The following is a 25,549-nucleotide window of genomic DNA, read 5'->3' as shown; positions in this document are numbered from 1 at the left end:
TTGTCTTAGAAAAACAATCAGATCTGGCAGAAACAATTCCAGCCTTATGCTCATTTAAACAATCCTTCCATGCTTGATAATGAACAGTCAGACCAGAGAAACGCCACATATGCTCCATCTTACGACAGGAAGTCTTCATTGCACGTAAACTATCATTATACCATGATAAACGGAGTCAGATTTTTGAGGAGCAAATGAGTCAATGCAGACAGGAAAACATAATATAACATTTAAACTTTAGCCTCCAAAGGATCAGATGCAGAAAAACTACTTGGAAAAGAATAAATAAAAACAGAAAAATCAGAAGGTTCAATGGATCTCCATTTACGTTATGTCATAGTACGAGAAGAAGAGATGTTAACAACAGGAAGATTCATACATTTTTTTTTTTTAAATAATTGTACAATTAATATTGTACAATTTATTATTGTATTGTTATATGATTTATTTATTATTATTATTATTGATTAGCCTATTTTTTTTCTTCTTTCTTTTCAGTTAGACTATATTTGTTTGGAAAATATTCTAAGTTCTATTAGTTTTTGTTTTTCATCATTTAGGAACTGAATGTCTAGTTTTAAAGGGATAGTCCACCCAAAAATGAAAATTCTGTCATTAATTACTCACTCTCATCTCTTTCCAACCCGTAATACCTTCGTTCATATTGGGAACACAAATTAAGAAACTCTTGATGAAATCCAGATAGACAGCAGATGACTCTGCATAGACAGCAGACAACAGACCCATGTTAAAGTCCCAGAAAGATAGTAATGAAATCTTTAAAATAGTCCATGTGACATGAATGGTTCAACCATAATTTTATGAAGCTACAAGAATATTTTTTTGTGTGCAAAAAAAAAAAAAAAGCAAAAATAACAACTTTATTCAATGTCTTCTCTTACAATTACAAAAAGTATTCTCGTATCCTCATAAAATCAAGGTTTAACCACTGATTTCACATGAACTACTTTAAAGACTCCTTACTACCTTTGTGGGCCATAAATGTGTTTACCGTGTGTGTGTGTGTGTGTGTGTGTGTGTATATAGAATATTTAAATTAATATTCATTAGTTTATTTATTTATTTATTCATTCATTCATTATAATTATTTTTTAATTTCAGCAAGGAATGTTGCTGTTTTTACTGTAGTATGTAAACGATTGAAGCCTAGGTAAGAGATTTCATTAAAAACATTAACAAATCTTAAAGACCCCTAAACTTTTACAGTAGTGTATTTTTATACATTGCAGATAGCTATTAGTGCTAGTGGTTATGTGTAAAGAAACCAAGTTGACTCATCCCTAAAATATGCATCATATGTTTGAAAATTGTATGAATCCAAAATTAGGTGGTTATTGCTTGAATAATCAAGTTGGTTGGAATTCTTGGTTCACTATTATGCTCATGGAATGAAACCAAATGAAAAAAGATTATAATGTGTCATCGCTTTCAGAGTAAAACTATGTGAGCTGCTGTTAATACATCCAGCAAGCTAATGCATTTGACCCCAGCTAACATCATCAGCACTAAAACACAGCAGCTTACCAGCTAATTCAGTCCAAGCGTTAAACATTATACAATCAATACATGCGTTCAAAGCTTTTGACTGTTGGCAGAATGAATGTTGCCTGCTCAAAACATGACCGTAAATATGAACCTCCTTCATATACAGATGATTTGGTCTTCTTGAGTTGAAGAATTTTTCACTGTGAAAGCCCAGAAATGACAGCATGGACTTGCATTATGTTTATGAGCAGGATTGTGACTAAGAGAGTGAGACTTCCAGAAGAACCAGCGGGAGACGTGTTGAATGAGGGTGGCTGAATCTCAGGTTGGCCCCTCAGTCCCCTTGTTTGAGAGCTTATATAAGGACACTTATGTAAGATCCAGTGGGGGGCTTAATTGGGCGATGGGCTGTCTCTGATGTGAGGGGGTGGAGTCTAAAGCAACAGGAGGGGATTGTGGGATTAGATGTTTAGAGGGAGGGCTGTATGTGTGTTTTTAAGTGAAGTGCTAGTAAGAGGATCTGTGTATGTTTATGTGTGTCTCCACATCTGTGTTTGGTCGGCGTCTGGAATACTCTCTCTACTTTCCTTGTCTGGATGTCTCTCGTACTCTTTTTCTGTCTTTCTGTTTTCACTCCTCTACCTCCTGCCACTTTTTTTTTGAGTCAGAGTAGAGTTGTGTCTGTCTAGGTTGTTATTTTATCAGTCTTTTTGCTTTCTTTGTGAAGTCAGCATTGTTCTTGCAGTCCAGTAGAGCAGAGGTCAGATTTGACAGCAGGAATGATTCTCACTGTGGGTGAAACGTTCTCAAACGGAGCAGGTTCTGACTCGGATGCTGGGGGCATTGAAGAAACTGGGGAGGCGGTGTCTGAACTTGAAAGCGCAGACACTTCTGGAGGTTAGAGGTCTTTTTGTTTTTTCATATCCTCTGTAATTATACGTTCAGATGTGAATGGCATTTCATGGCTCTTAGACGAGGGGTGTGAAATATTTTCAGCAAACCAAAAGAGAACATGAGTTGGTTGCCAGGTTGTGCTAAAGTGTGCCGGCCAGAGTAGAGTATGCCGGTCGCTTGTAGCAATGGTTTGACAGATGTGTTGCATATTTGTTCCATTTATGTATTTATATATATATATATATATATATATATATATATATATATATATTGTATTAATTGAAATCCATGCAGAGATTGATGGTGAGAGAGGATCTCTTGCGGAACTTGAGAGAAAAATGTAATTTATAAGTTACACACATGATTCGGTCAACACAGAAACATTAATTTGTTGTCTAATATTGAACAGATATTTTTTAGGTGGTGGAATGCTTCAACAATTAATCAAATATCACAGTCAAATGAACAAACTAAATCCAAGGGATACTGCTACCTCAGATTAATTACCTGCACATTTAGTGTTCTCGTATTTGAAGGACTGAAGTGTTTTTCTTTTTTTTCTTTTTTCACTGAATTCACTAAATTGCTAATTAATAAACCAATGGTCGTGCAGTTTCACTGAGTGATTGAAAAAGGCTTCAGAAATTGGAGAAAAGGACTTTTCCCATAGCGTCTTAGCCTAAAGGGCTTACGCAGTACTTGTTCCATATCTAAGTTAATTGAAGTTACGTTAGTTTTAAAATATAAAATATTTCTGTGATCAAATCTGAATTTTCAGCATCAATACTCCAGTCTTCAGTGTCACATGATCCTTCAGAAATAATTATAATAATTCTATATGAATAATATTTTATTCATAATTTTTTTATGAATAAAAATTTAAAAAGAACAGCATTTATTTAAAATTTATAATTATAATTTTTTCTAACAATATGAGTCTTAACTACAACTTTTTATCTATTTAACACATACTTGCTGAATAAAAGTATAAATTACTTTCCAAAAAAGAAATAAAAAAATGTAAACGGTGTATATTGTGACACAATATTTCCATGTTTTATAAATAGTTTTTTAAATCTTATATTCATAAAATAATCCTTAAAAAGTATCACAGTTTCCAAAAACCATGAAGCAACACAACTGTTTCCAACACTGATAATAAATCAGCATATACGTATGATTTCTGAAGAATCATGTGACAATAAAGACTGGATAAATGATGCAGAAAATTCAGCTTTGCATCAGGAATAAATAATATTTTGAAGTATAATACAATAGAAACTGTTATTAAGTTGGCTTGAAAAAGCCAACTTACTGATCTACTATTTAATCTTATTATTATTATGTTGGCTTGGCAACAAGCCAACATACTGTTATGCTATTTAAACTTCTTATTTTTATTTTTTTTCTTATTATTTTTCTGAGCAATGTCAAACGCTACTCCTCCTAGGGCTTTAAAGCCACAAGCCCCAAACTCGGCAGACACCTGCGGGATAGAGCGGTGCAGGTTGCTATATCTTTTCAGAATGATCAGACTTAAAGTTTTTTTTTTATTAATTTTTAAATGTAAAAACTCATTACCCATAGACTTCCATTGTCTGAGAAAAATCGCGCCCCTACTGGTTGCAATACCCGGAGTTTTGTTTACTTTCACTTTTACATTGGTTAAAAATACAAGTAAATAATACAATTTCCCTCAAACTGACAAGCTAAACCAACATATCTGATTACAGGGGTCAGGGCTCATTAATAATTTATTTCTGGGCAGAGACCAGTCAGACGAGAGAAGAATCACGGCTGGTCAGCTGCTGGAGGCATTGTCTCTTAGAGCTCACAACGAGCGAATTTATTCTTATTTAAGACCTTTTAAAACGGCGATTGCACGCAATCCACACGTTAGAGCACACCAAGAGCTAAATTCAGATGTTTCTGAACTGTTTAAAGTAATAACATGATATATTCGCGGCAGCCAACTGCCCGCGAGCTAGCGATGTATTTCTCTGAACACTTGAAGTCCACAGAGAAATTACAGCCTTTCACATTAAAACACTGCAGCGAAACGGCACAAAACACTGAGCTACACTGAGACCAAAAGGGTCGCATGCATCACTGATTATTTTTGTACCTACTTATGTGTTATGCTATGATTTAATATGACCATTTATTAAAACAGAAATGTTTATTTTAAGAATACGTTTTATAACGTAAATTATGTCTCTGGCTGGCCAAAGAACAGAGAGAAAGACGAGAGAGAAATGAGCGCTTCCAAAAATAATATCACAGCGAATTGCACGAATCCACCCATTAGAACACAACAAGAGCAGAATTCAGGTGTTTTTGAACTGTTTATGTGTGCAAAATGAAATATAATTTGACAGCGTGATACAGCTTATGAATACTGGAAGGAAAAAAAGTCACGACAGCCTTTTAACTCTGGAGTCTATTAACGCATATACGCGTTTTGAGTAATTTTCTCCTGATAACCCCGAAATTTACTTAAATTAAACTTTCAGTTTTAATCGAGCAATACATCAATCGAATCTGTAAAGGGTCTACTTTTTTTTGGATACAAACATAATAACAACAAAACTTTGTGCACTTATAAAATAAATATAACAAACAAGGTGCAGCCTTGGTCTGCGCTGATCTTCATTTACAAACACGTCATTAAAATGAACTGTAACTCCATGAATATTCAACGAAGAGACATGAGAGATATATCTATAGAAAGCTTGACATGTCTACTTTTAAACAAAACAAGTGCTGCCGAACAAATATTCTGTGATAAAGTAATCCATATCAAAACAACGCGATGTCCATTTTTCACGTCTAATGTGTATGGAAGGCCAAGAGGGTCAAATAGACGTGAATTTTAACGTGTCTCTGTAAAGGGTCTACTTTTTTGGATACAAACATAATAACAACAAAACTTTGGGCACTTATAAAATAAAGATAACAAACAAGGTGTTCTGTCTGCAGCCTTGGTCTGTGCTGATCTTCATTTACAAACACAACATTAAAATGAACTGTAACTCCATGAATACTCAACGAAGAGACATGAGAGATATATCTATAGAAAACTTGACATGTCTACTTTTAAACCAAACAAGTGCTCCCGAACAAATATTCTGTGATAAAGTAATCCATATCAAAACAACGCGACGTCCTTTTTTCACGTTTAATGTGTATGGAAGGCCAAGAGGGTCAAATACACGTGAATTTTAACGCGTCAACAACACGTTAAATACGTGTATTTCATGCGTAGACAACACGTATTTATTATTATTTATTTATCGGTACTGCACAACATGGTAAAGTCATTTATATATTTTTTAATAGCTTCTTAAAATACTATATTACTCCGATATTATATCCAATATTGTTTAACACGTTAAATACATGTTGTTTACACGTGAAAAATCAGCGGGTATTTAACATGTATTTCATGTTGAAATACACGTGAAATACACGTGAAGTACACGTTAAAAATCAGTTTGAAGAGGTCAATTTCATTGGCTGCTGAGGACTTGGGTCAAACCACTTCTGTGAGCTTAGTGGTTGGGGTGTACCATTCATAGACAGGCAACCACCATTTAACATGCTATAGATCAGCTTATTCAGCCTTATTATTTAGTCTTTTTTCTTTTCTGTTTTGTATAGCCTATAGAAATAATATATTTAAGTTTCAGTTTTATGAAATATTTATTTTATAATAAATAGTAATTAAAATGTTGTGGTGATAGTATAAAGTTTATAAAAGTTACAGTATTTTGTAATGAAACAGGACTTTTTGTTTAGCTCTTGACTCACCGAACTATACTATATATAGTGTCCCTTCTTTAATTTTTCAGTAATGTGTGATAACTTAAAATATGTTGTCAGTACTATTAAAATAAGATTAAATTGAATGGTATTTAGGAGATTATGGTTTTTGCATGAATTATTTCACATTCAACTAGACAACCCTGGCGTAGCTGTTATCATAGCCTAGGCTTTTTATTAAAAAAGAAAAAAGCAAGGGACCATGGAAAAAGACTGTTGCAGGTGTATTTTTTTATGGTATTATTATTTTATTTTTTTTGCAGCAGGGCAACTCAAGAATGTTGGGCACACAAGTACTGTGGCTCTTTTGCCCCATGGCTAAGATGGCCAAGCCAACATCAAAGTTAGTTCACTAACTTTTAATTCTAGTTATTATTATTATTCTTCTGAGCCAAATTTTAAACACTATCTCCTCCTAGAGCTTTCAAGCTAGAACCACCAAACTCGGGTCAGACCTTCAGACTGGTCTGACTCGGGTTGCTATATCTTTTCTAACTGATTCGGCTTATGGTTTTCGTAAACCAGACTACCAAAACCACCTTAAATCCCATAGACTTTCATTGCGGGGGTACAAACTTTTGAAAAATAAGGCTTATAATATATTTAAGCTGTCTACTACCAGGGCAAACCTTAAAAACTCTCTACTGAGAATACAGCTAAAACCAGCCTAAGCTGATCAGTTGTTTTGGCTAGTCTCCCAAACTGGTTTTTAAGTGGTTTTGACCACTCTCACGCTGGTCTTAGCTGGGTTTTAGCTGGTTTTTACTGAATCCACTGTTTTTAGCTGGTTTTTGCCAGATTCGCATAGAAACATGCTAACAACATGCTAGTTACTCACTAATCAGACTAGAAACATACTTCTAACAAGTTTTAAAGTGGTTTTGGCCACTGTCACGCTGGCCTTAGCTGGTCTTAGCTGGTTTTAGGTGGTTTTCTTTACTGAATCAACTGGTTTTAGCTAGATTATCATAGAAACATGTTAATACCATGTTAGTAACTTGCTAATCAGACTAGAAACATACTTCTAACATGGTTTAAAGTGGTTTTGGCCACTGTCAAGCTGGCTTTAGCTGGTCTTAGCTGGTTTAAGGTGGTTTTCTTTAATGAATCAACTGGTTTTAGCTAGATTATCATAAAAACATATTAACAACATGTTAGTAATTTGCTAATCAGTCTAGAAACATACTTCTAACATGGTTTAAAGTGGTTTTGGCCACTGTCAAGCTGGCTTTAGCTGGTCTTAGCTGGTTTTAGGTGGTTTTCTTTACTGAATCAACTGGTTTTAGCTAGATTATCATAGAAACATGTTAACAACATGTTAGTAACTTGATAATCAGACTAGAAACATACTTCTAACATGGTTTAAAGTGGTTTTGGCCACTGTCAAGCTGGCTTTAGCTGGTCTTAGCTGGTTTTAGGTGGTTTTCTTTACTGAATCAACTGGTTTTAACTAGATTATCATAGAAACATGTTAATAACATGCTAGTAACTTGCTAATCAGACTAGAAACATACTTCTAACATGGTTTAAAGTGGTTTTGGCCACTGTCAAGCTGGTCTTAGCTGGTTTCTAACTGAATCAACTGGTTTTAGCTCGATTATCATAGAAACATGTTAACAACATGTTAGTAACTTGATAATCATGTCAAAAACATGCTTTTAACATGGTTTACAACTGTCACGCTGGTCTTAGCTGGTTTCTAACTGAATCAACTGGTTTTACCTGGATTAGCATAGAAACATGTTAGTCACTTGCTAGCCATGCTAGCCACATGCTAGTCACATTTTAATCATGCTAGCAACATGCTAGTTGTATACTAATCATTCTAAAAACATGATAGAGACATACTAGCAACATGCTAATCATGCTACAAACATGGTAACGACATGCTAGTCACTTGCTAATCATGTTAATAAAATGCTAGCAACATGAAAATCATGCTAGAGACATGCTAGCCACATGCTAATCATGCTACTAAAATGTTAACAACATGCTAATCATGCTACAAACATGCTAGCAACATGCTAATCATGCTAGCAAAATGTTAGCGACATGCTAGCAACATGCTAATCATGCTAGAAACATGCTAACAACATGCTAGAGACATGCTAGCCAAATGCTAATCATGCTAGAAACATGTTAGCAACATGCTAATCATGCTACAAACATGCTAGCAACATGCTAATCATGCTAGCAAAATGTTACTGACATGCTAGAAACATGCTAATCATGCTAGAAACATGCTAACAACATGCTAGCCACATGCTAATCATGCTAGAAACATGCTAGCAACATGCTAATCATGCTAGAAACATGCTAGCAACATGTTAATCATGCTAGCAAAATGCTAGCAACATGCTAGCAACATGCTAATCATACTAGAAACATGTTATCAAAATGCTAATAATGCTACAAACATGCTAGAAACATGTTAGCAACATGCTAACAACATGCTATAGACATGCTAGCCACATGCTAATCATGCTACTAAAATGTTAACAACATGCTAATCATGCTACAAACATGCTAGCAACATGCTAATCATGCTAGCAAAATGTTAGCGACATGCTAGCAACATGCTAATCATGCTAGAAAAATGCTAACAACATGCTAGAGACATGCTAGCCACATGCTAATCATGCTAGAAACATGTTAGCAACATGCTAATCATGCTACAAACATGCTAGCAACATGCTAATCATGCTAGCAAAATGTTAGCGACATGCTAGCAACATGCTAATCATGCTAGAAACATGCTAACAACATGCTAGCCACATGCTAATCATGCTAGAAACATGCTAGCAACATGCTAATCATGCTAGAAACATGCTAGCAACATGCTAATCATGCTAGCAAAATGTAAGTTACATGCTAACAACATGCTAATCATGCTACAAAAATGCTAGCAACATGCTAATCATGCTACAAAAATGCTAGCAACATGCTAGCAACATGTTAATCATACTAGAAACATGTTAGCAAAATGCTAATAATGCTACAAACATGCTAGCGACATGCTAGCAACATGCTAATCATGCTACAAACATATTAGCAACATGCTAATCATGCTAACAAAATGCTAGCGAAATGTTAACAACATGCTAATCATTCTACAAACATGCTAGTGGAATGTTAGCAACATGCTAATCATGCTAGCAAAATGCTAGCAAAATGCTAATCATGCTACAAACATGCTAAAGACATGCTAGTCACTTGCTAATCATGTTAATAAAATGCTAGCAACATGAAAATCATGCTAGAGACATGCTAGCCACATGCTAATCATGCTACTAAAATGTTAACAACATGCTAATCATGCTACAAACATGCTAGCAACATGCTAATCATGCTAGCAAAATGTTAGCGACATACTAGCAACATGCTAATCATGCTCGAGACATGCTAACAACATGCTAGCCACATGCTAATCATGCTAGAAACATGTTAGCAACATGCTAATCATGCTACAAACATGCTAGCAACATGCTAATCATGCTAGCAAAATGTTAGCGACATGCTAGCAACATGCTAATCATGCTAGAAACATGCTAGTCACATGCTAGAGACATGCTAGCAAAATGCTAATCATGCTAAAATCATGCTCTCAACATGCTAGAAACATGTTAACAACTTTGCTAATCATGCTAACGACATGGTAGTCACTTGCTTATAATGCTAGTAATATGTTAATCACTTTCTTTTTTTAAACTTCTTAACTTTTCAAACTTTTACATTTTTAAAACTTTTTAAGCTTTTCAAACTTTCTACATTTTTCTAACTTTCTGGCCAGGCTTTTTCAAGCCAACTTAAAGTTTGAAAACAAACTTTACTATCTAGTTTTAAATTGCAACAGGTTTTTTTTTTTTTTTTTTGGTCAAATAAATACAGCCTTGATGAGCATAAAAAACTTGGTAAAAATGTGTGTGTGTGGGTGTATGTGTATATGTTACTTGAAAAGCTCTTCTTGTGACATTTAGCACTGACTGTTTGCATGAAATATACAGTAAATAATTTGTGTAATTAAATCTTTGGGATTGTAATACCAGTACATGACAAAAGTCATTTAACTGTCAAACAGAGTGCTTATGTCTCTAATTAGGTTTTTTAAATCAACCAAATGAAAACACAGCTTACAAAATTTGACAGATATGAGGGGACATTTTTATTAAAGGATGTGTGTGCACACACTGCACACATGTGTTAACATCAGTTGCATGCTCTCATTTTTTAATCTGTGTAATTTCATTTGTTTTATTTCCTCTTCAATTGTTTATTACTCTGTCCGTTTATCCATTATGTACTCTGTTCAGCCAAATAAGGGAGGCCCCAGGCCAGGGTGCATCTCTCTGTGACATATTTGCAATAGTGGCACAATGTCAGAGCCACTAGACATTGTAGACGGAGTAAGGTTGTTTCTGAACTACAACACTGTCTGACCTGAATTAAGAGAGTGGAACTGAACCACTGAACTGATGTTAAATATTGATCTGTTGGTCTAGTTTCCTGATGGAGAGTAAGTGTGTAAGCACACATTCACGCTCTGTTCTACTGTCACAGATGGATTACACTGCTGCAGGCTTTGACCTGTGTAGTCATGTGACACAACCATGCAAGGCCAAGTGCTCAGTTAGTGTTTGACAGAGAGAGATTTGCCAGTGACTGTTAGAGAGTGGTCTTATCATCAGTATGACTACACAAAGTAAAAAAACTAAAACAAATGTAGGTCATGTTTTCTCCCTTTTTTTTTTTTTTCAAACCGCGACAAACGCCTGTCTCCCTTTTTTGCAGAATGCGATATATCCGCTCAACCAATCACAGCGCACCATTCCATGAACTCTAGACAGTAATGGCGTTGCTTTGTATACACTCTGCATCTTGGTTTTACTCATCTACTTTGTATTTTTGATCAACATGTGCATCTCATCAGTAAAGCCGGTTCTGTGATTAATGGTACAGATAAATCTCCATCACGTGCTTTCTGATGGACCAGCATTTAATACACTGGGCCGTAGATCACTGAGAAGCTATGCTATATCATGTTCATTAGATGAATCGCATTCGATTATGAAAGTGAAACTGCGTAGCGTTTCAGTTTTAGTGTTTTTATTAATGCCGTTTATGTTTTTGTTCATACAGTATATAGCACTAGTAAACTAAATGAACGTAAGATGCCAAAGATTAATGCACTTTTGGAAGTTGAATGTAAGGGGAAATATCATTTTGGAATTTCAGTGGTCTAGTGTGATTTTGCTGTTCATGATGACATTTTATTGTATTGCCATAATTAATTTTTAGCATTAACAAGATGACCCGCTGAATTCATTTTAGAAGCAATGACTGATGAATGTATTTTTAGTCCAGTGCCTGTATTTAAGTACTGATTATGATATGACTATGTTGTGTATTTTCATCAGTTGTTTTTTAATAACAATTATTTAAATTAAATATTACATTTACTATTTAATTAAATAATTATTTTGATCTTGTTATAATCCATGTAATAAAAAATATACACTAGTGGTCAAAGGTTTGGAATAATTAAGAATTTGTAATGTTTTTGAAAGAAATCTCTTATGCCATGCCCTAAGAGGCAATAGACACAATGATTAAAAATTACCTAATGTATTATGGATTCCACAAAAATATTAAGGAAAACTCTTTTTAACATACATGATTTTCAAATCAGCATTGAAAATTCAGCTTTGCCATCACTAGAATAAATAACATTTTAAAATATATCAAAAAAGACAATAGATCCATTAAAATTCTAATAATATTTCACAATATTACTGTTTTCTGTATTTTTCACTGTATCTTAACAATCGCTATCTTTTGACCTGTAGTGTGTGTGTATTTTTATTTTTTTTATTTTATTATGACTATATAGCCTTGCTGATTATAGTAATATAAGAGGTTAGTCAATATTCTTGGTGTCTCTTTCTTTTTACACGCATAAAACAACATGTGTTGCACACACTATACTGGTTAACACTCAGGGATCAAATGAACACTGAAGACAAAAGAATATCTAAACCTGTACGATAAGCAGATGATAGTACCGTGGAGGGGGGTGTTATATTTCAGCCATCCGTCATTGGCTGATATGAAGTTTGTTTAATCCTGCAGGTGAATCTTTTGCCCTGTCCTCTGACCCTGGTGTGTAATCATGTCATAACCGCTCTCTCTCTGTATGCGAGCAGCTATGCAGCAGGTGTTGGATAACCTGGGCGAGTTGCCTGCCACCACCGGGGCCAAAGACATTGACCTCATCTTCCTCAAAGGCATCATGGAGAGTCCCATCGTCCGCTCACTGGCCAAGGTATATTGCACCCAGCTGCCTCGACCTTGCTCTAGCTGATTTGCATTCCTTAATGAGGATAATCTGAAAACAAATTTAATTTGTGACTGATTAAGACTGAATGATATGGATATTAAACTTGTGTTTGAACAGCACACTCATTAACAACACATTCACAAAGTCATGTAGATCATGCTCATGCCGTTTCATTTCAAATTGACAGAGGAGCTAGACACGGTCAGAAATATCAGTTCATGGATTGATTGATGAAATGATTGTGATCAGGCTCATGAGCGTTTGGAGGATGTGAAGTTGGAAGCAGTGCAGGAAAATAACGTGGAGCTTGTGACTGAGATTCTGGGTGATATCAGCGGACTGAGCGTACGAGATGACAGCGCAGCAGAGCTCTCCAAAATCCTGCAGGAGCCCCATTTTCAGGTACAGCATCTTCCTGTCTCACCTCTTTTTGTACCTTTATCGTTTTATACCTTCTCATCTCATCTCATCTCATCTCATCTCATTACCTTCTCTTCTTGTTTTAGCTCCTCTTCTTTTCTTCTCATCTTCATCTTATCTTATATCACTTCTTATTTTGTCTCACCTTGGACCTTCACCTCCCATCTTGTCTCTCATCTCAAACTTAATTTCATCTCGTCTCTACCTTCTCATCCTGTACCTTCTAAACTTTTCTTAAATATCCCTCAATATATTTTATAATTGTTTTCTGCTGTATTTTGTTCACATTTTCTCTCTTTATTTCAGTCTCTTCTGGAAGCCCATGACATGGTGGCGTCTAAGTGCTATGAAGCCCCACCCCCTCCTGAAGCGACCAATGATGCGGCAGTAAACAATGCTCTTATGCAGGCTGATGCAGTCAGGATGATTGGCATCCGCAAGAAAGCAGGAGAACCTTTGGTGTGTGTTTGCATGTTTTAAACTCTCAACCAGTCATCATTTAATAAGTCAGTATCCAGTGCTTCAGAATGAAAGCGCCTGTATGTGTGTCACTACTCATGCTGTGTTTTCGCTTAGGGTGTGACCTTCCGAATGGACAAGGGTGACCTGGTAATCGCTCGCATCCTGCACGGAGGGCTGATCGACAGGCAGGGGCTGCTGCATGTGGGTGACATCATAAAGGAGGTGAACGGGAAGGATGTCGGCAATAATCCCACTGAACTCCAGGAGATGCTCAAAGAAAGTAGTGGAGGAATAACACTGAAAATACTGCCCAGCTACAGAGACGCGGCAGCGCCACCACAGGTACACACACACACAAATATCAATATACTGCTCAGAAGTTTAGGGTCAGTAAGATTTGTTCACTGTTTTTGAAGGAAGTCTCTTATGAAATATTATTGCATTTAAAAATAATTTTCTATTTTAATATATTTTTAAGTTTTGTTGGTGTCACATGAACCTTCAGAAATCATTCTGACATGCTAATTGGAAATAGAAAATTAATTTAAATGGAAATCTTTTGCAACACTGTTAGCTAGTGCTGGGCGTTATACCGGTTCATACCGAATACCGTTTTTTTTATTATTGTATGAATTTTTAAAATACCGTAATACCAGTGTCGTTTAAATAATGTTCGGAACGCATTTGAGAGGGGTCTCTTGCTTTTGCACTGTAGCGAGGACACACCAGTATATGTTACTAACCGTGAAAGTTCAGAAACTGAGGCTGTAGAACATGATGACAGGAGAACTCGTCCACAACATCCACTGACCACCACACATGTCCACCGCCCACTGCCATCAGCTCACACACACCGCAGCGTGACTTCAGCGCTTGAGGTCAGGTGCTTTTTACTGTAGTATATATATACTGACTAACCTAGCAAGACGCAGGCAGTGAGCTGCATGAGACAGAAAAGTAATGGCTGTAGACAAAACCACTGCATAGCCGCTCAACATGTGTCTACTAATGCATGTTAATTTTATCAGACGATGTTGTGATTTATAAATGAGGTTAACGTATTAATGGGTCATGTTTCGTCACTATTTAGATTGGATTTTTTAACAATATTCACTCATGACAGTAAAATAGGGCATTCTATTCAAGTCACACCTTCAGCATTTGTCTTTGGGGTTGCATTTGGCTATTGTTTTTAAATCCCATTATTTTTGTAGTAAAAAAGATCCCTAAAAGAGCCCTATTAATAACACTCCACATGCTATCTGGGGCAAAACACACACACACACACACAATTAAATCTTATTACATGGCTCCTGGTATTTTCTCTGTATCTCACATCTCCCTCTGTACACATAATGTATTTATGGTTTCTCAAGAAGCTTTTAAAGAGGGATTCTACTAATAACATAAATCATTTTGTTATTGTGATTCAATTTTTCAAAGTCAGTGACACTAGGCTCCAAAATAAGGCTTCTTATTTAAATACATTTATGTAAATATTATATAATCCCCTCCTCTTCAGTCTGTGGAGATCTGCCATGGACATTTAGTCCCTACACTTGTCAAATCATGACATTTGAACTAAAATGAAGTTATTTGTGTAAAGTTTAGGTTAGGTTTTTTTTCTTTCTTATCTTTCAAATATAATGTTAAAAAAGATTGTATTTATGAGATGAACATATATGAATGACAGCACAGTACTTGAATTTGAATGAAACTATTTGGATTAATCCCACATGTTTTATTTCTCTCAGGTTTATGTGCAGCCACATTTTGACTACAATCCAGCCAGTGACAATCTAATTCCATGCAGAGAGGCGGGGCTTGCTTTCAAAAGGGGTGATATCCTGCAGATTGTCAACCGAGAAGACCCAAACTGGTGGCAGGTGTGATTACTGTTTTTTTTTCCATACCTGTTCTCACTCGTGTGTATATTGGTCGGATATTGTGCGTCACTGACCATATTTTTTGACTGACAGGCATGCCATTTAATGGAAGGAGGTACTGGGCTGATTCCGAGTCAGTTTCTGGAGGAGAAGAGGAAAGCCTTTGTTCCTAGAGACCTGGATGGAACAGGTGATAAACCTAAACATGTTATTCTTGCCAAAACATGAAATGAATTAAAAATAACAGGAATATTCTGAAATAAACTTCTAAAGCTGTTTCAAGGACATACTGTATTAATGTATTATGCTTTCGCTATATTAAAACCGGTAATGGTACACTTTTGTATGAGATACAATTCTGTCAGTTGATAATAGTACCACAAGCCTACAAGAAAAAAACTAACGTAATGCCATCTAGTGGACAAATATAGCATTACATTACATAATTTATCTCTTTTTTTAATTCGTATTCTCCTTTTCTTTTTTTTTAGGAATCCTGTGTGGAACAATAACTGGTAAAAAGAAGAAAAAAATGATGTACCTCACTGCCAAAAATGCAGGTTAGCAGATAAAATACTTGGTTTATTGTATTAATGTTTTTTTTGTTTGTTTTTTGTTATAAAATTGTAATCTGAAAGAGACTTGCTAAAAATGGATATATTTTTTTAATAATTTATTAATAATGGTTCTTATTATTATCAATGTTGAAAATGTTTTTGTTGCTTAAAATTATTGTGTAAACCATGATATATATATTTAATTTCTTTTTTTCAGAATTTTTTTATGAATAGAAAATTTAAACTACAGGATTTCTTTATAGATATGTTTTGTGGTATCATAATTGCCTTAAATTTTACTTTCTTCACTGTAATATCATTGCTAAATGAATTGTATTATTAATAAATATTTTTTATTTCACAATATTACTGTCTTCATTTTTAATCAACTTCATGCAGCCTTTGTAAAGCATATGATGCTTAATTATTTTTTTTTTAAAATTAATTAAATGTAATTAATTAAATACATTTATTAATTAAATTGTGTGTCCTCTCCTGTATGGTTATCCTACAGAGTTTGATCGGCATGAGCTTCAGATCTATGAGGAAGTAGCACGTATGCCACCATTTCAGAGGAAAACCCTCATCCTGATTGGAGCGCAAGGAGTGGGGCGTCGCAGCCTGAAAAACAGACTAGTTGTGCTACATCCCACTCGCTTTGGTACCACTGTACCACGTGAGTATCTTATGAATACTCCTACCTCCAAAATATAATAAAACACAATAAAATAAAACACAAAAAGCAAAGCAATGTTTTGTTCTCCTCCATAGGTTTACATATTTCTTTTCTTCTGTCTCAATATCTCAGACACGTCTCGACGGCCTCGCAGTGACGAGCAAGATGGTCAGTCATACAGATTTGTAACACGTCTAGAGATGGAGACGGACATCAAGGCGGGCCGGTTCCTGGAACACGGAGAGTACGACGGCAACCTCTATGGTACTAAAATCGACTCCATCCATGAGGTGGTGAACACCGGCCGCACATGTATCCTGGATGTCAATCCACAGGTGAGTGTCTGAGAGGCTCACAGATTTATATTATGTTATTTAGGCTAATTCGAATCACAAATTATATGCACTGCCATTCAAAAGTTTGAGGTTAGGATTTTTTTAAAATAAATTAATACTTGTATTCAGCAAGAATACATTCAATTGATTGAAAGTGACAGTAAAGTCATTTATAATGTAAAAAAAAAAAAGATATTTCAAATAATTGCTGCTCTTTTAAACTTTCTATTCACCAACAAATTCTGGAAAAAAGGGCACTTTTGAACAAATAAATGCAACTTTGGTCAAAAATAAGAGACTACAGACTTTATTCAAACATATCATTCTATTTAATCTAATTATTAAATATTTCAAATAAATAGTTAAGATATTTTTCAGGAATTTCCCCCTTTTTTCTACAAGCACATTTTCTAAAATCATAACATGTATTTTATTAGGAACACTACTGTCTACTTTCTCTATTTCTACTCAAATGTTTCTCACTCACGAGACCTAGACTGCATTTTGGTGGCCTACATAAAGGTGGTCGCTCTGTGGAATAAACACAACCTTTAGACAAACAGACCTTTTTTCCAGTGAGCTTCATCTTGTTATGTTGTGCACCAGTCAACCATCATATAAACATGCAGGTATTCAGTGTGAGGGTCAAACGTTTGTGCACCTTTAATACATGCATGAGATATCAGAGACTTAACATCCATAAATCATATGATATATGATCAGTCCCCTTGATATGGACGTTTTATCTTTGTATTCTAAATGTTAATAGTTTTTCACTTTTACATCATCTGTCCTCAGGCTCTGAAGGTGTTAAAAACGGCAGAGTTCATGCCATATGTCGTGTTCATCGCAGCGCCAGAGTTCGACACACTGAAGGCTATGCACCAAGCTGTGGTTGATGCTGGACTCACCACCAAACAGCTCACAGTGAGTCTCGTTCATCTTTTCCAGGGCTGGTGTCCTGAAATTATGACCTACCCACGCTATATTTGCATCGTTGTAAGTTTATTGGTTAGCCTGGCATTGGAAACTATGCTACCCATGATGGTAGCACATCCTGCAAGCATTTCCTGCTTGGTGAGATGTGCTACCTACCTACTTCAGCATTTATATCATTAGTGGTACACCTCACAAGTTTCTTCTGCCTCTGAAATATTCTAGTATGCTGATGTTTTAGATATGACAGTTTTAACTGCTGCTATGTCATTCTGAGTACAGGGCATGTTTTTTAACCATGCAAAAGGACAAGCACAACTAGAAAACATCAATCATTCAAACAGGCATTCATTACTAGATTAGGATAGTGCTAAACTAAATTGTTAAAATGTTTTATATATTTAATAACCTAATTCCCAGCAGCTCAGTGTCTGTTGTGTGCTAATGTCAGGCCATGAGCTCATAAATATTAATAACGTTGTTGTTGTTCATCCAAGTGATTTGCTAACATCAAAGTGCAGACAGTGACAAGAGAATACTTGTGTAATATTCTTGTGCAATATATGTGCATTAGTCCCACCCACTGCTGTAGCAACAGAGCTCCATTTAGTCTTAAGCTCTTAATGAATCAGTCTGTCTGCAAAATGAACTTTATAAATGTATCATTGTTCTGCAAAAAGGCAGAGGGAGGAATTCAGTATTTGTAAAAAGCTGCAATAAATATTCAGTGTCATTTATAGTGGAGAATTTACACACTGACTGAATAATCCTTCTTAATTAAAGTAATAATTCTGTTCTCTCTCTCTCTCTCTCAAAGGATGTGGACCTGAAGAAGACCGTGGATGAAAGCGCTCGTGTCCTGCGGGCTTACAGACACTACTTTGACCTCATCATTGTCAATGATAACTTAGACGGTGCATTTGAGAAACTGCAGTCAGCTGTGGACCAACTCTGTACTGAACCGCAGTGGGTTCCAGTGAGCTGGGTTTACTAGGGGCATCTTAAGAAGATCACCATACAAGAGTGTTTGAGTGTGTGTGTGTGTGTGTGTGTGTGTGTGTGTGTGTGTGTGTATGATTGATATGTGAGGTGATCGATGTGGGGCAGTGAAGTCAGTGACCGTTTGGATTGACCAACCAAATGAGAGTCGTCTGCCACAAAAGCACGGTTAGCCCCAGCCTCACTATTGTGCACACAATGTAAGATTTTTCTACTGAAGTTGAAAGGGAAGAGTACTTATTTATTTTTAGTATTTTGTATGTTTTTAAAAAATATCTTACTATTTGTAACATCTTTGGAGCTGGAAGAAAAAAAAAACGAGGAAAACTGAAACCCGGCCATGACGAATGAGAGGCCATTTTTTAATTTATTATTGTGGTTGTTTTTACACGTGCTTCTCCTTTTTGCAGTACCTGAACCTACTGTGATGTTTTGATTTATATTCATAATGAAGGACTGACCTGACCGAGTGTAGCAGGCCAAGGGCTCCTGTAGAACATTCTAGATCCAAAACCATGAACCATAAAACTGTTTACATAGACCCTGATCTGGTTATATGCTTCTCTTCATATCCAGAAGAGATGCATTAAATCTCTTTTATGCAAAAGTCCATATCAATATCTGCGGCTTGTTTTATTTATAGTGTGTGTTTTGTAATATTTAATTCACCGATTTTGTCTGTTGTACAATGTTGGGCTGCACGTTGTGTCTGTGTCTTATTATCGTTAAAGAACCGAACAAATATTCCTGTTGAGTTCCATCTTTTTCTCCTTTCTTGAATGTCTTTCAAATTCTGTCTCAGAATGTCATGACCGATCTGCCGAATGTATTTTTGTCTTTATGTCAACAAGACCAGTACAAGGCAATAAACAGATGGACCATTGTTATTCTTTGTTCCTCTTTTTCATTTAATAATAAGTGCATGAAGCAACCAAACAGAAGCTTTTGGAGAGAATCGCTGAATTCACTCCTGATATGCAGAGAGATACACAATAATAAAGGTATTTGCATAATGCCATATACTGTATTCTACATAGAAGTAAAAAAATATAGCTGAAGTGCAGTAATGAGAACATTGTTATTATATTATTATGATATGGTAACACAAAATAACAAAAACATTTATACTATCAAACATATATATATATATAAAGATCTGATGAACTTTAATACGAGAACCCTAATAAAGAAATACTAAATTAACACTGTTATTTATAAATGATCTACGAAAAACCTAAATCAGTTTCAGAGAACAAAATAAACTACTTTTAACTAAATTTAAAATAGTTTTTAAATGATGTTTGACTTACAATTTCACTGTAATAAAAGAAAAGTGTATTTTAGTTTTGAAAAATAAAAACTAAAATTGTCTGGAATAATAAAGGTAGTGTATAAATATAACTTTATTTGCAGATATATTTAAAAACTGCGCGTAAAAGCACCTTGTTTGAGATATATTACTATTACGAAATTAACAAAGAAAAAATTAGTGCAAAAAATATTAATAAGCAAGTAAATGTCTACATATAGGAACATTAAAACTAAAGCAAGTAATTTCTGCATTAACTACATTAATAAGTAACAGGGAAAACATGACTTCACTTTAACTCCCTATTTCAGCTGTCAGTTCAGGCAACAACAAAGGATGCAAGGCCATGGATGGCAATGCACAGAACCATGGGGAGGAATCCCTCTTTACAGGTTATTTCTGAGGTCAGCGTGTCATTCTCTTTCCTCAGTAAAACACTGCATGACTGAAAAAGTTCCTCCACTCTGTGGAAGTCATCATCACTTTGGAGGAAAACAGAGATGGTGTCCTTGCAGAGAGGCATACCGCTTGTAGTCAGATGAATTACCTAGGTTTACAGAAAACAAAAAGGTTGCAATTATATGAAACGGAAAAAATTATGTAATTTAATGCAGAATCTGCATTAGCTTCCAATAATATTAAACTCACTAAATTCTGTAGACTTTGGAGACCTTCAGAAGTGCAGAACGGCTCTAGCAAGTCCAGTGGAGCATCCGTCAGCTCTAAATCAACAATTAAGTTTATGAGTGAATATAAATATTCTTTATTCATAAGAAACCTCTGAGTTTAAGTATAGTACTAACCCTCAAGAGCGTTCATCAGCATTTGCATGGCATACATGAGCTCCATGTTCTTCCTGCTTGCTTTTGTTGAGCATCCATTCTCATGGGATACGGCTGTGTGACATCCATTCTGTTCTTCTGGTGTGGAGCTTGATCCATTTAATTCAGAAGCCAAGGAAGGATCGCTGTGGTTGTTTGTTGGTATCTGACATCCATTATATCTTGACAATGACGTTGATGACATCTTGTCTAGTTGTTCACACTTCAATAAGTCCAAAAATACACTAATGTTCTGACTCTGTTCTTCAGACAACTCGCTGGTTAAGAAGCTGGGAGCTTCACCGCTGCTTAACACCCCAAGCTAAAAATGTCAGTGAGCAAAATATAAGTGATATAAAGAGGAACAAACTGTTTTATATTTGTGTATTCATTTTTAGTTATGGGAACCCTGACTTTGAAGCCTTGAAAAATGTAAGTTGTTTAATTCTTAATGATGTTCCAACTAAAACTTTTTACTAATTTAATATAGAAGAGAAATAAATCTGTGGGTACAGGCACAAAAATAGAGGAATTATGGGATGTGTATCTTTTTTAACTCTCTTAAAAATGAGGAAAAAGGTCAAATCTATCGTAAGATACGTTTTAAAACCATCCTAGATTACGGAATATAAAGTGCAATTTCACAATATCCTTCTGCAATTTTTGTGTGATTTAGCAAGAATTATCACTCACTCTATCCACCAAAGCTGACAAGGCAGATCGGTCCATCAATATTTTCCTCAACAGGAGCAGGATGGAAGAACGGCTTTCAGCACACAAGTCGGCCAGTGCACAAAATCTAGCCTGCACATCTGCAAGAGCTGCAAAGAGACCATACATTTACACCCTGTAACAACCGACATTAAAGTGTCTCATTATTAGAATGGAAAAATATCCTTATAACTAGGAACTTAAAAAAAGGGAAAGAGAAATAAATCCTACTTCTGCTTCTGCACAGCTACTTTAGCAGAAAACAAAGGAACTGAAACATACCTTTTTTTAGAATAGTAAGGGGGAAACCTTCCTGGATAAGTGGACATTGACCGTCGACCTCTGACAAAGTGGGAAAGGCAATCTGGGAAATATCATCTGATTCCACCCCACTGGGCCCAACGCACAATTCTAAACTCACACACAAATCAAAACTCAGACATGGAAAGCCCAAATACATATAAAGCACATTTGTTTATATAATTCATAAAAAATAATAAAAAACACATATACATGAAAAAATAATAGTGATGAATGCAGTATTTGTTGATACATGTTATAAATAATCAAAAGGTATTGTAATGTTATTTAGCCATATTCAGTTAATGTCACTGACCGAAGTAGCCGTCACTTCTGATGGTCATTTCAATGACACTGTAAGCCATCACAGTGTCCGGTGGGATGTGAAATTTTGTCTTACAGCCATACTGAAATTTACCGCTGTCTTTCATGTAAGTCTGAAATGCCAAAGAAACAGTTCTGTGTGTGTCTCTTTTTTTGTATTATTTTTTTTCCTGTATAGCTTTAATTTATGTTTTATTTCAGTTTTAGTCATTTTAGTGCTTCTTAGTATAAAGTTTCAGAATTTCATTCAATATTTATATTTTATTTTATTTTATTTCAGCTTTAATTACTGAAAATGTTTATTTACCAATAACAACACTGAGTCAGAAAAGCAGATTTATTAATGCCATCATATGATATGATATGATAATGACATTTATTAATGCAGCTAAACTCCAGTTCTTTACACACTTGTTACAAACCTCAGTACAAAGAATCTCAGCACAGCAGGCAGCCTTCTCCCGTTCCATGTAGCAGATAAAGCAGTCACTGGTGTTTAAAATTCGCTCTTTAAGGAGGGTTAAAGTTTTTTTTTTATTGGGGAGCTTCTTGAAAAAAGAGCCTGTGAGGTCCAATTTCCTACAGGGGTCATCAAGGTCGAGAGCAGAGGAATGAATATCAAAACACATCACATTGTTATCTTATTTGAATAAAAACGTCATCATATATTCATCCGCATGCAACTCCAAACTTGTATGACTTAACAAATGTCTGATGAAAATCCAGAACTGTTTTGGACAATTTAGACATTTTTACAAATATCTCTGTTACAGAATTTGCATTACATCAGGGTGAAAAACATAAAATTTGTGAAAAATGAAAATAATAACAATAATCATTTTTTTAACTAACTGTCTTGTCAAGGGATACAGCAAGGTTCAGCTTTAGGACCTTAACTGATTTTCCAAATTATGACAAAAAAAGAAAATAATTGTATTTATATATATATATATATATATATTTTTTTTTTTTTTTTTTTTTTTTTTTTACCTTCCATTTGTGAGCTTCACAAGCTTGGGAATATCCACAGCTTCCTTCTTAAGTGTTCCGAGGGATAAATAAAGTTTCGATGTGCTCTGTCCATTAGCATTTAGGCAGACAGCAGTAAAACCCAGCTCTACAGATCCAGCTACAAGGTTTTTATACTCTCCCTCAAACTTTACAAGCTCTTCCTCCTCACACACTGGTCAAGCATAAAAAGATATTAATTTCAAAAAGGCCAGACACAAAACATATTTTGAAAAAAACAACTGTTTCTACTGAGAACATACTGAGATTGAATTTGATCTTTCAATGTACTTTCTGGTTTAATTCAATCTCTAACTTCAAACATACGTATTCACTTTGCACTTACCTGGTTTAATTGGATCCCCTTCCAGCAGGTCATTGAGTTTGAATTCTGTGGGTTTGTATTTAGTTTGCTGCCAGAACCAGGTTTTCTGGATTTTCTGCACCACCGCAAGAGGCTTTAATTTGTTGGAATTATTTAGGCTGGAAGCCGCAATAAGAGCACCCTTTGGATCTATCTGTTGGACCAGTTTCTTTGTCGCTTTTTCAAACATCCTCTGTGTAAACACATAAACAGCATTAAACCATAGTGGAAAAAGTGAACACTTTCACTGACTTTTCTAAAGATGGAAGCAAACTATATAAAAGCAGTAAACGAATTGCTGTTAATTCCCAAATATACAATACCTTATATTAAATAATAATTTCTTAGTTGTGAAATCACACAAATATAATATATGCAAACAGCCAATCCACAGCAGATACTGAACATAATAAAACCCCCCAAAATAGCGGTGTGCTAGTGAGTTCTCTCGTCATGCCAAAATCATGAAGTAATACCAAAAACAGGAACAAATAACAGAAGACAGAACAGATGAATATGAATTGCATGGATTAGGTGAGATTAGCGAAAGGTGAAATAAATCGAATCTCACAATGAATTAACATGTCATGGACTGCTGAGAAGGGTGAAAATAGCATTTCAGCTGCATCATGCACTGCAGATGGTGGCTTGTAGGAGTTACAGATTCATCATGCTAACAGAATAACAATAAGACGGCACAAAAGCTTTGGTCTCCTGCTCTAAGGAGATTAAACTGGGGGAAAATGAGGGTAATTTTATTTGAGGACCTTCAAGTCAGTGAAACTGCCCTGACAATGGGCCAGTGAGTCTAAAGTTCCAGCTGTGTTTATTAAACAGCATTACAGAGTTATTAATAATGATGTTAAACTCTCTAGAATAATGATGTTTCCTAGGATTAAAATTCTGTCATTTATGTACGAACCTCATGTTTTCAAACCTGTTTGACCTTATTTGTTCTACCGAACTAATTTTCGCACAATGGTGCATTTGAATCCTTTCGAAGCTTGACATATTCAGTCTTTATTCATATGCAATTGCATGGAAAGAAAAGGTCATTGGAAAACAATGAAAGTGACTAAATGATGACAGACCTTGAACTATAAAAAGTTATAAACCATGCTATGCAATGTACAAAATGAATGTTGCTCTTCAAAGATTATGTTCATACAACTTTAGTCACAAAAGAGCAGCATTAATTTCCAGACCTTTGCCAATGGCTTAACATCACATCAATGCGTTACTATTACATTCCTCAAAGTCATTCAGTCCCGCATTAAATCTTGTGTTCATGCGTAAGATTATAGAGATATATTTTTTATTTGTTTATACACACCTGTCGCTGTTAAGAGTTTGCTGGAGATACGTTGAAGATCTACAGCCAAAGGAGAGCGCAAACAGTGATAGATTATGATTTTTTTTTTTAAAGAGTACTGTTCTCGTCGGTCAGAAAGTGAATAAACATCATCTAGTGCACGCACATTTAAACGCCTCCTGAAAGTCCCCTCACACGTAATGCGATAGCATCGCGTTTACTGGACTGTCTGCGAGGAGGAGGCGGCGCTGAACTTCAGGAGATCTAATACTTGAATATTTTGGTTTCTGGCACAAGGTTAGCTCCTGTAATCGGAATCATATGAACGCAACTATAAATAATCGTTGGGACAAGCACAGACTTGTCCTTTCATTGATTTTAACGGTTCGAGTTAATGCTAGTGAATTTTAAAGCGAGCTTTCGTTTAGTAGCTAGTCTGGTGGGTTTTCTAGATGTAATAAATAAACATTCTTACAAATAATGAACTAACTAAAATTAGTTCAAAGAACAATGTATTATAAAACCGTGATCAAACGTTGGGTTGCTTCGTTAGCAGTTTTAAAATCCAGAATA

At 35.4% G+C, this 25,549-nt stretch overlaps 2 protein-coding genes across 5 annotated transcripts in view; one reads left to right on the top strand and one right to left on the bottom strand.

Annotated features, from left to right (window-relative positions):
- pals2b (protein associated with LIN7 2, MAGUK p55 family member b) overlaps positions 1-19,714 on the top strand; it is a 26,020-nt gene extending 6,306 nt beyond the window's left edge. For 3 of the 4 annotated variants that reach the window (XM_026289930.1, XM_026289928.1, XM_026289929.1), the window contains 11 exons: positions 12,423-12,541; positions 12,806-12,958; positions 13,283-13,435; positions 13,553-13,780; positions 15,193-15,324; positions 15,418-15,514; positions 15,816-15,884; positions 16,396-16,557; positions 16,690-16,892; positions 17,691-17,819; positions 18,646-19,714. In XM_026289930.1, the coding sequence (XP_026145715.1) occupies positions 12,425-12,541; positions 12,806-12,958; positions 13,283-13,435; positions 13,553-13,780; positions 15,193-15,324; positions 15,418-15,514; positions 15,816-15,884; positions 16,396-16,557; positions 16,690-16,892; positions 17,691-17,819; positions 18,646-18,822 (1,620 nt within the window). In that variant the 5' untranslated portion in view covers positions 12,423-12,424 and the 3' untranslated portion in view covers positions 18,823-19,714. Of the gene's footprint in view, positions 1-1,067; positions 2,404-12,422; positions 12,542-12,805; positions 12,959-13,282; positions 13,436-13,552; positions 13,781-15,192; positions 15,325-15,417; positions 15,515-15,815; positions 15,885-16,395; positions 16,558-16,689; positions 16,893-17,690; positions 17,820-18,645 lie in introns of those variants that run through there. The other variant, XM_026289927.1, reaches the window with a different exon arrangement.
- gsdmea (gasdermin Ea) lies at positions 19,715-25,549 on the bottom strand. Its single transcript, XM_026289932.1, has 10 exons — positions 24,998-25,549; positions 23,647-23,857; positions 23,283-23,475; positions 22,715-22,871; positions 22,285-22,405; positions 21,951-22,079; positions 21,651-21,778; positions 20,940-21,279; positions 20,785-20,858; positions 19,715-20,683 (listed from the first exon to the last, which is right to left on the bottom strand). The coding sequence occupies exons 2-10, from the start codon at positions 23,852-23,854 to the stop codon at positions 20,456-20,458; spliced, it is 1,578 nt and encodes a 525-aa protein (XP_026145717.1). The 5' UTR covers positions 23,855-23,857; positions 24,998-25,549; the 3' UTR covers positions 19,715-20,455.

This window comes from Carassius auratus, chromosome 19 (genome assembly GCF_003368295.1).
Source record: "Carassius auratus strain Wakin chromosome 19, ASM336829v1, whole genome shotgun sequence".
NCBI classification, from domain to species: Eukaryota; Metazoa; Chordata; class Actinopteri; order Cypriniformes; family Cyprinidae; genus Carassius; species Carassius auratus.
This window is presented reverse-complemented; position numbering and strand designations above follow the sequence as displayed.

Bases quoted from the DNA above. Each gene is read 5' to 3' on its own strand.
- gsdmea (XM_026289932.1), bottom strand. From the start codon at position 23,854: ATGTTTGAAAAAGCGACAAAGAAACTGGTCCAACAGATAGATCCAAAG. The intron at 23,476-23,646 runs GTAAGTGCAAAG...ATGCTTGACCAG, and splicing joins AGGGGATCCAATTAAACCAG to TGTGTGAGGAGGAAGAGCTT. The intron at 20,859-20,939 runs GTTAGTACTATA...TTGTTGATTTAG, and splicing joins GCTGATGAACGCTCTTGAGG to AGCTGACGGATGCTCCACTG.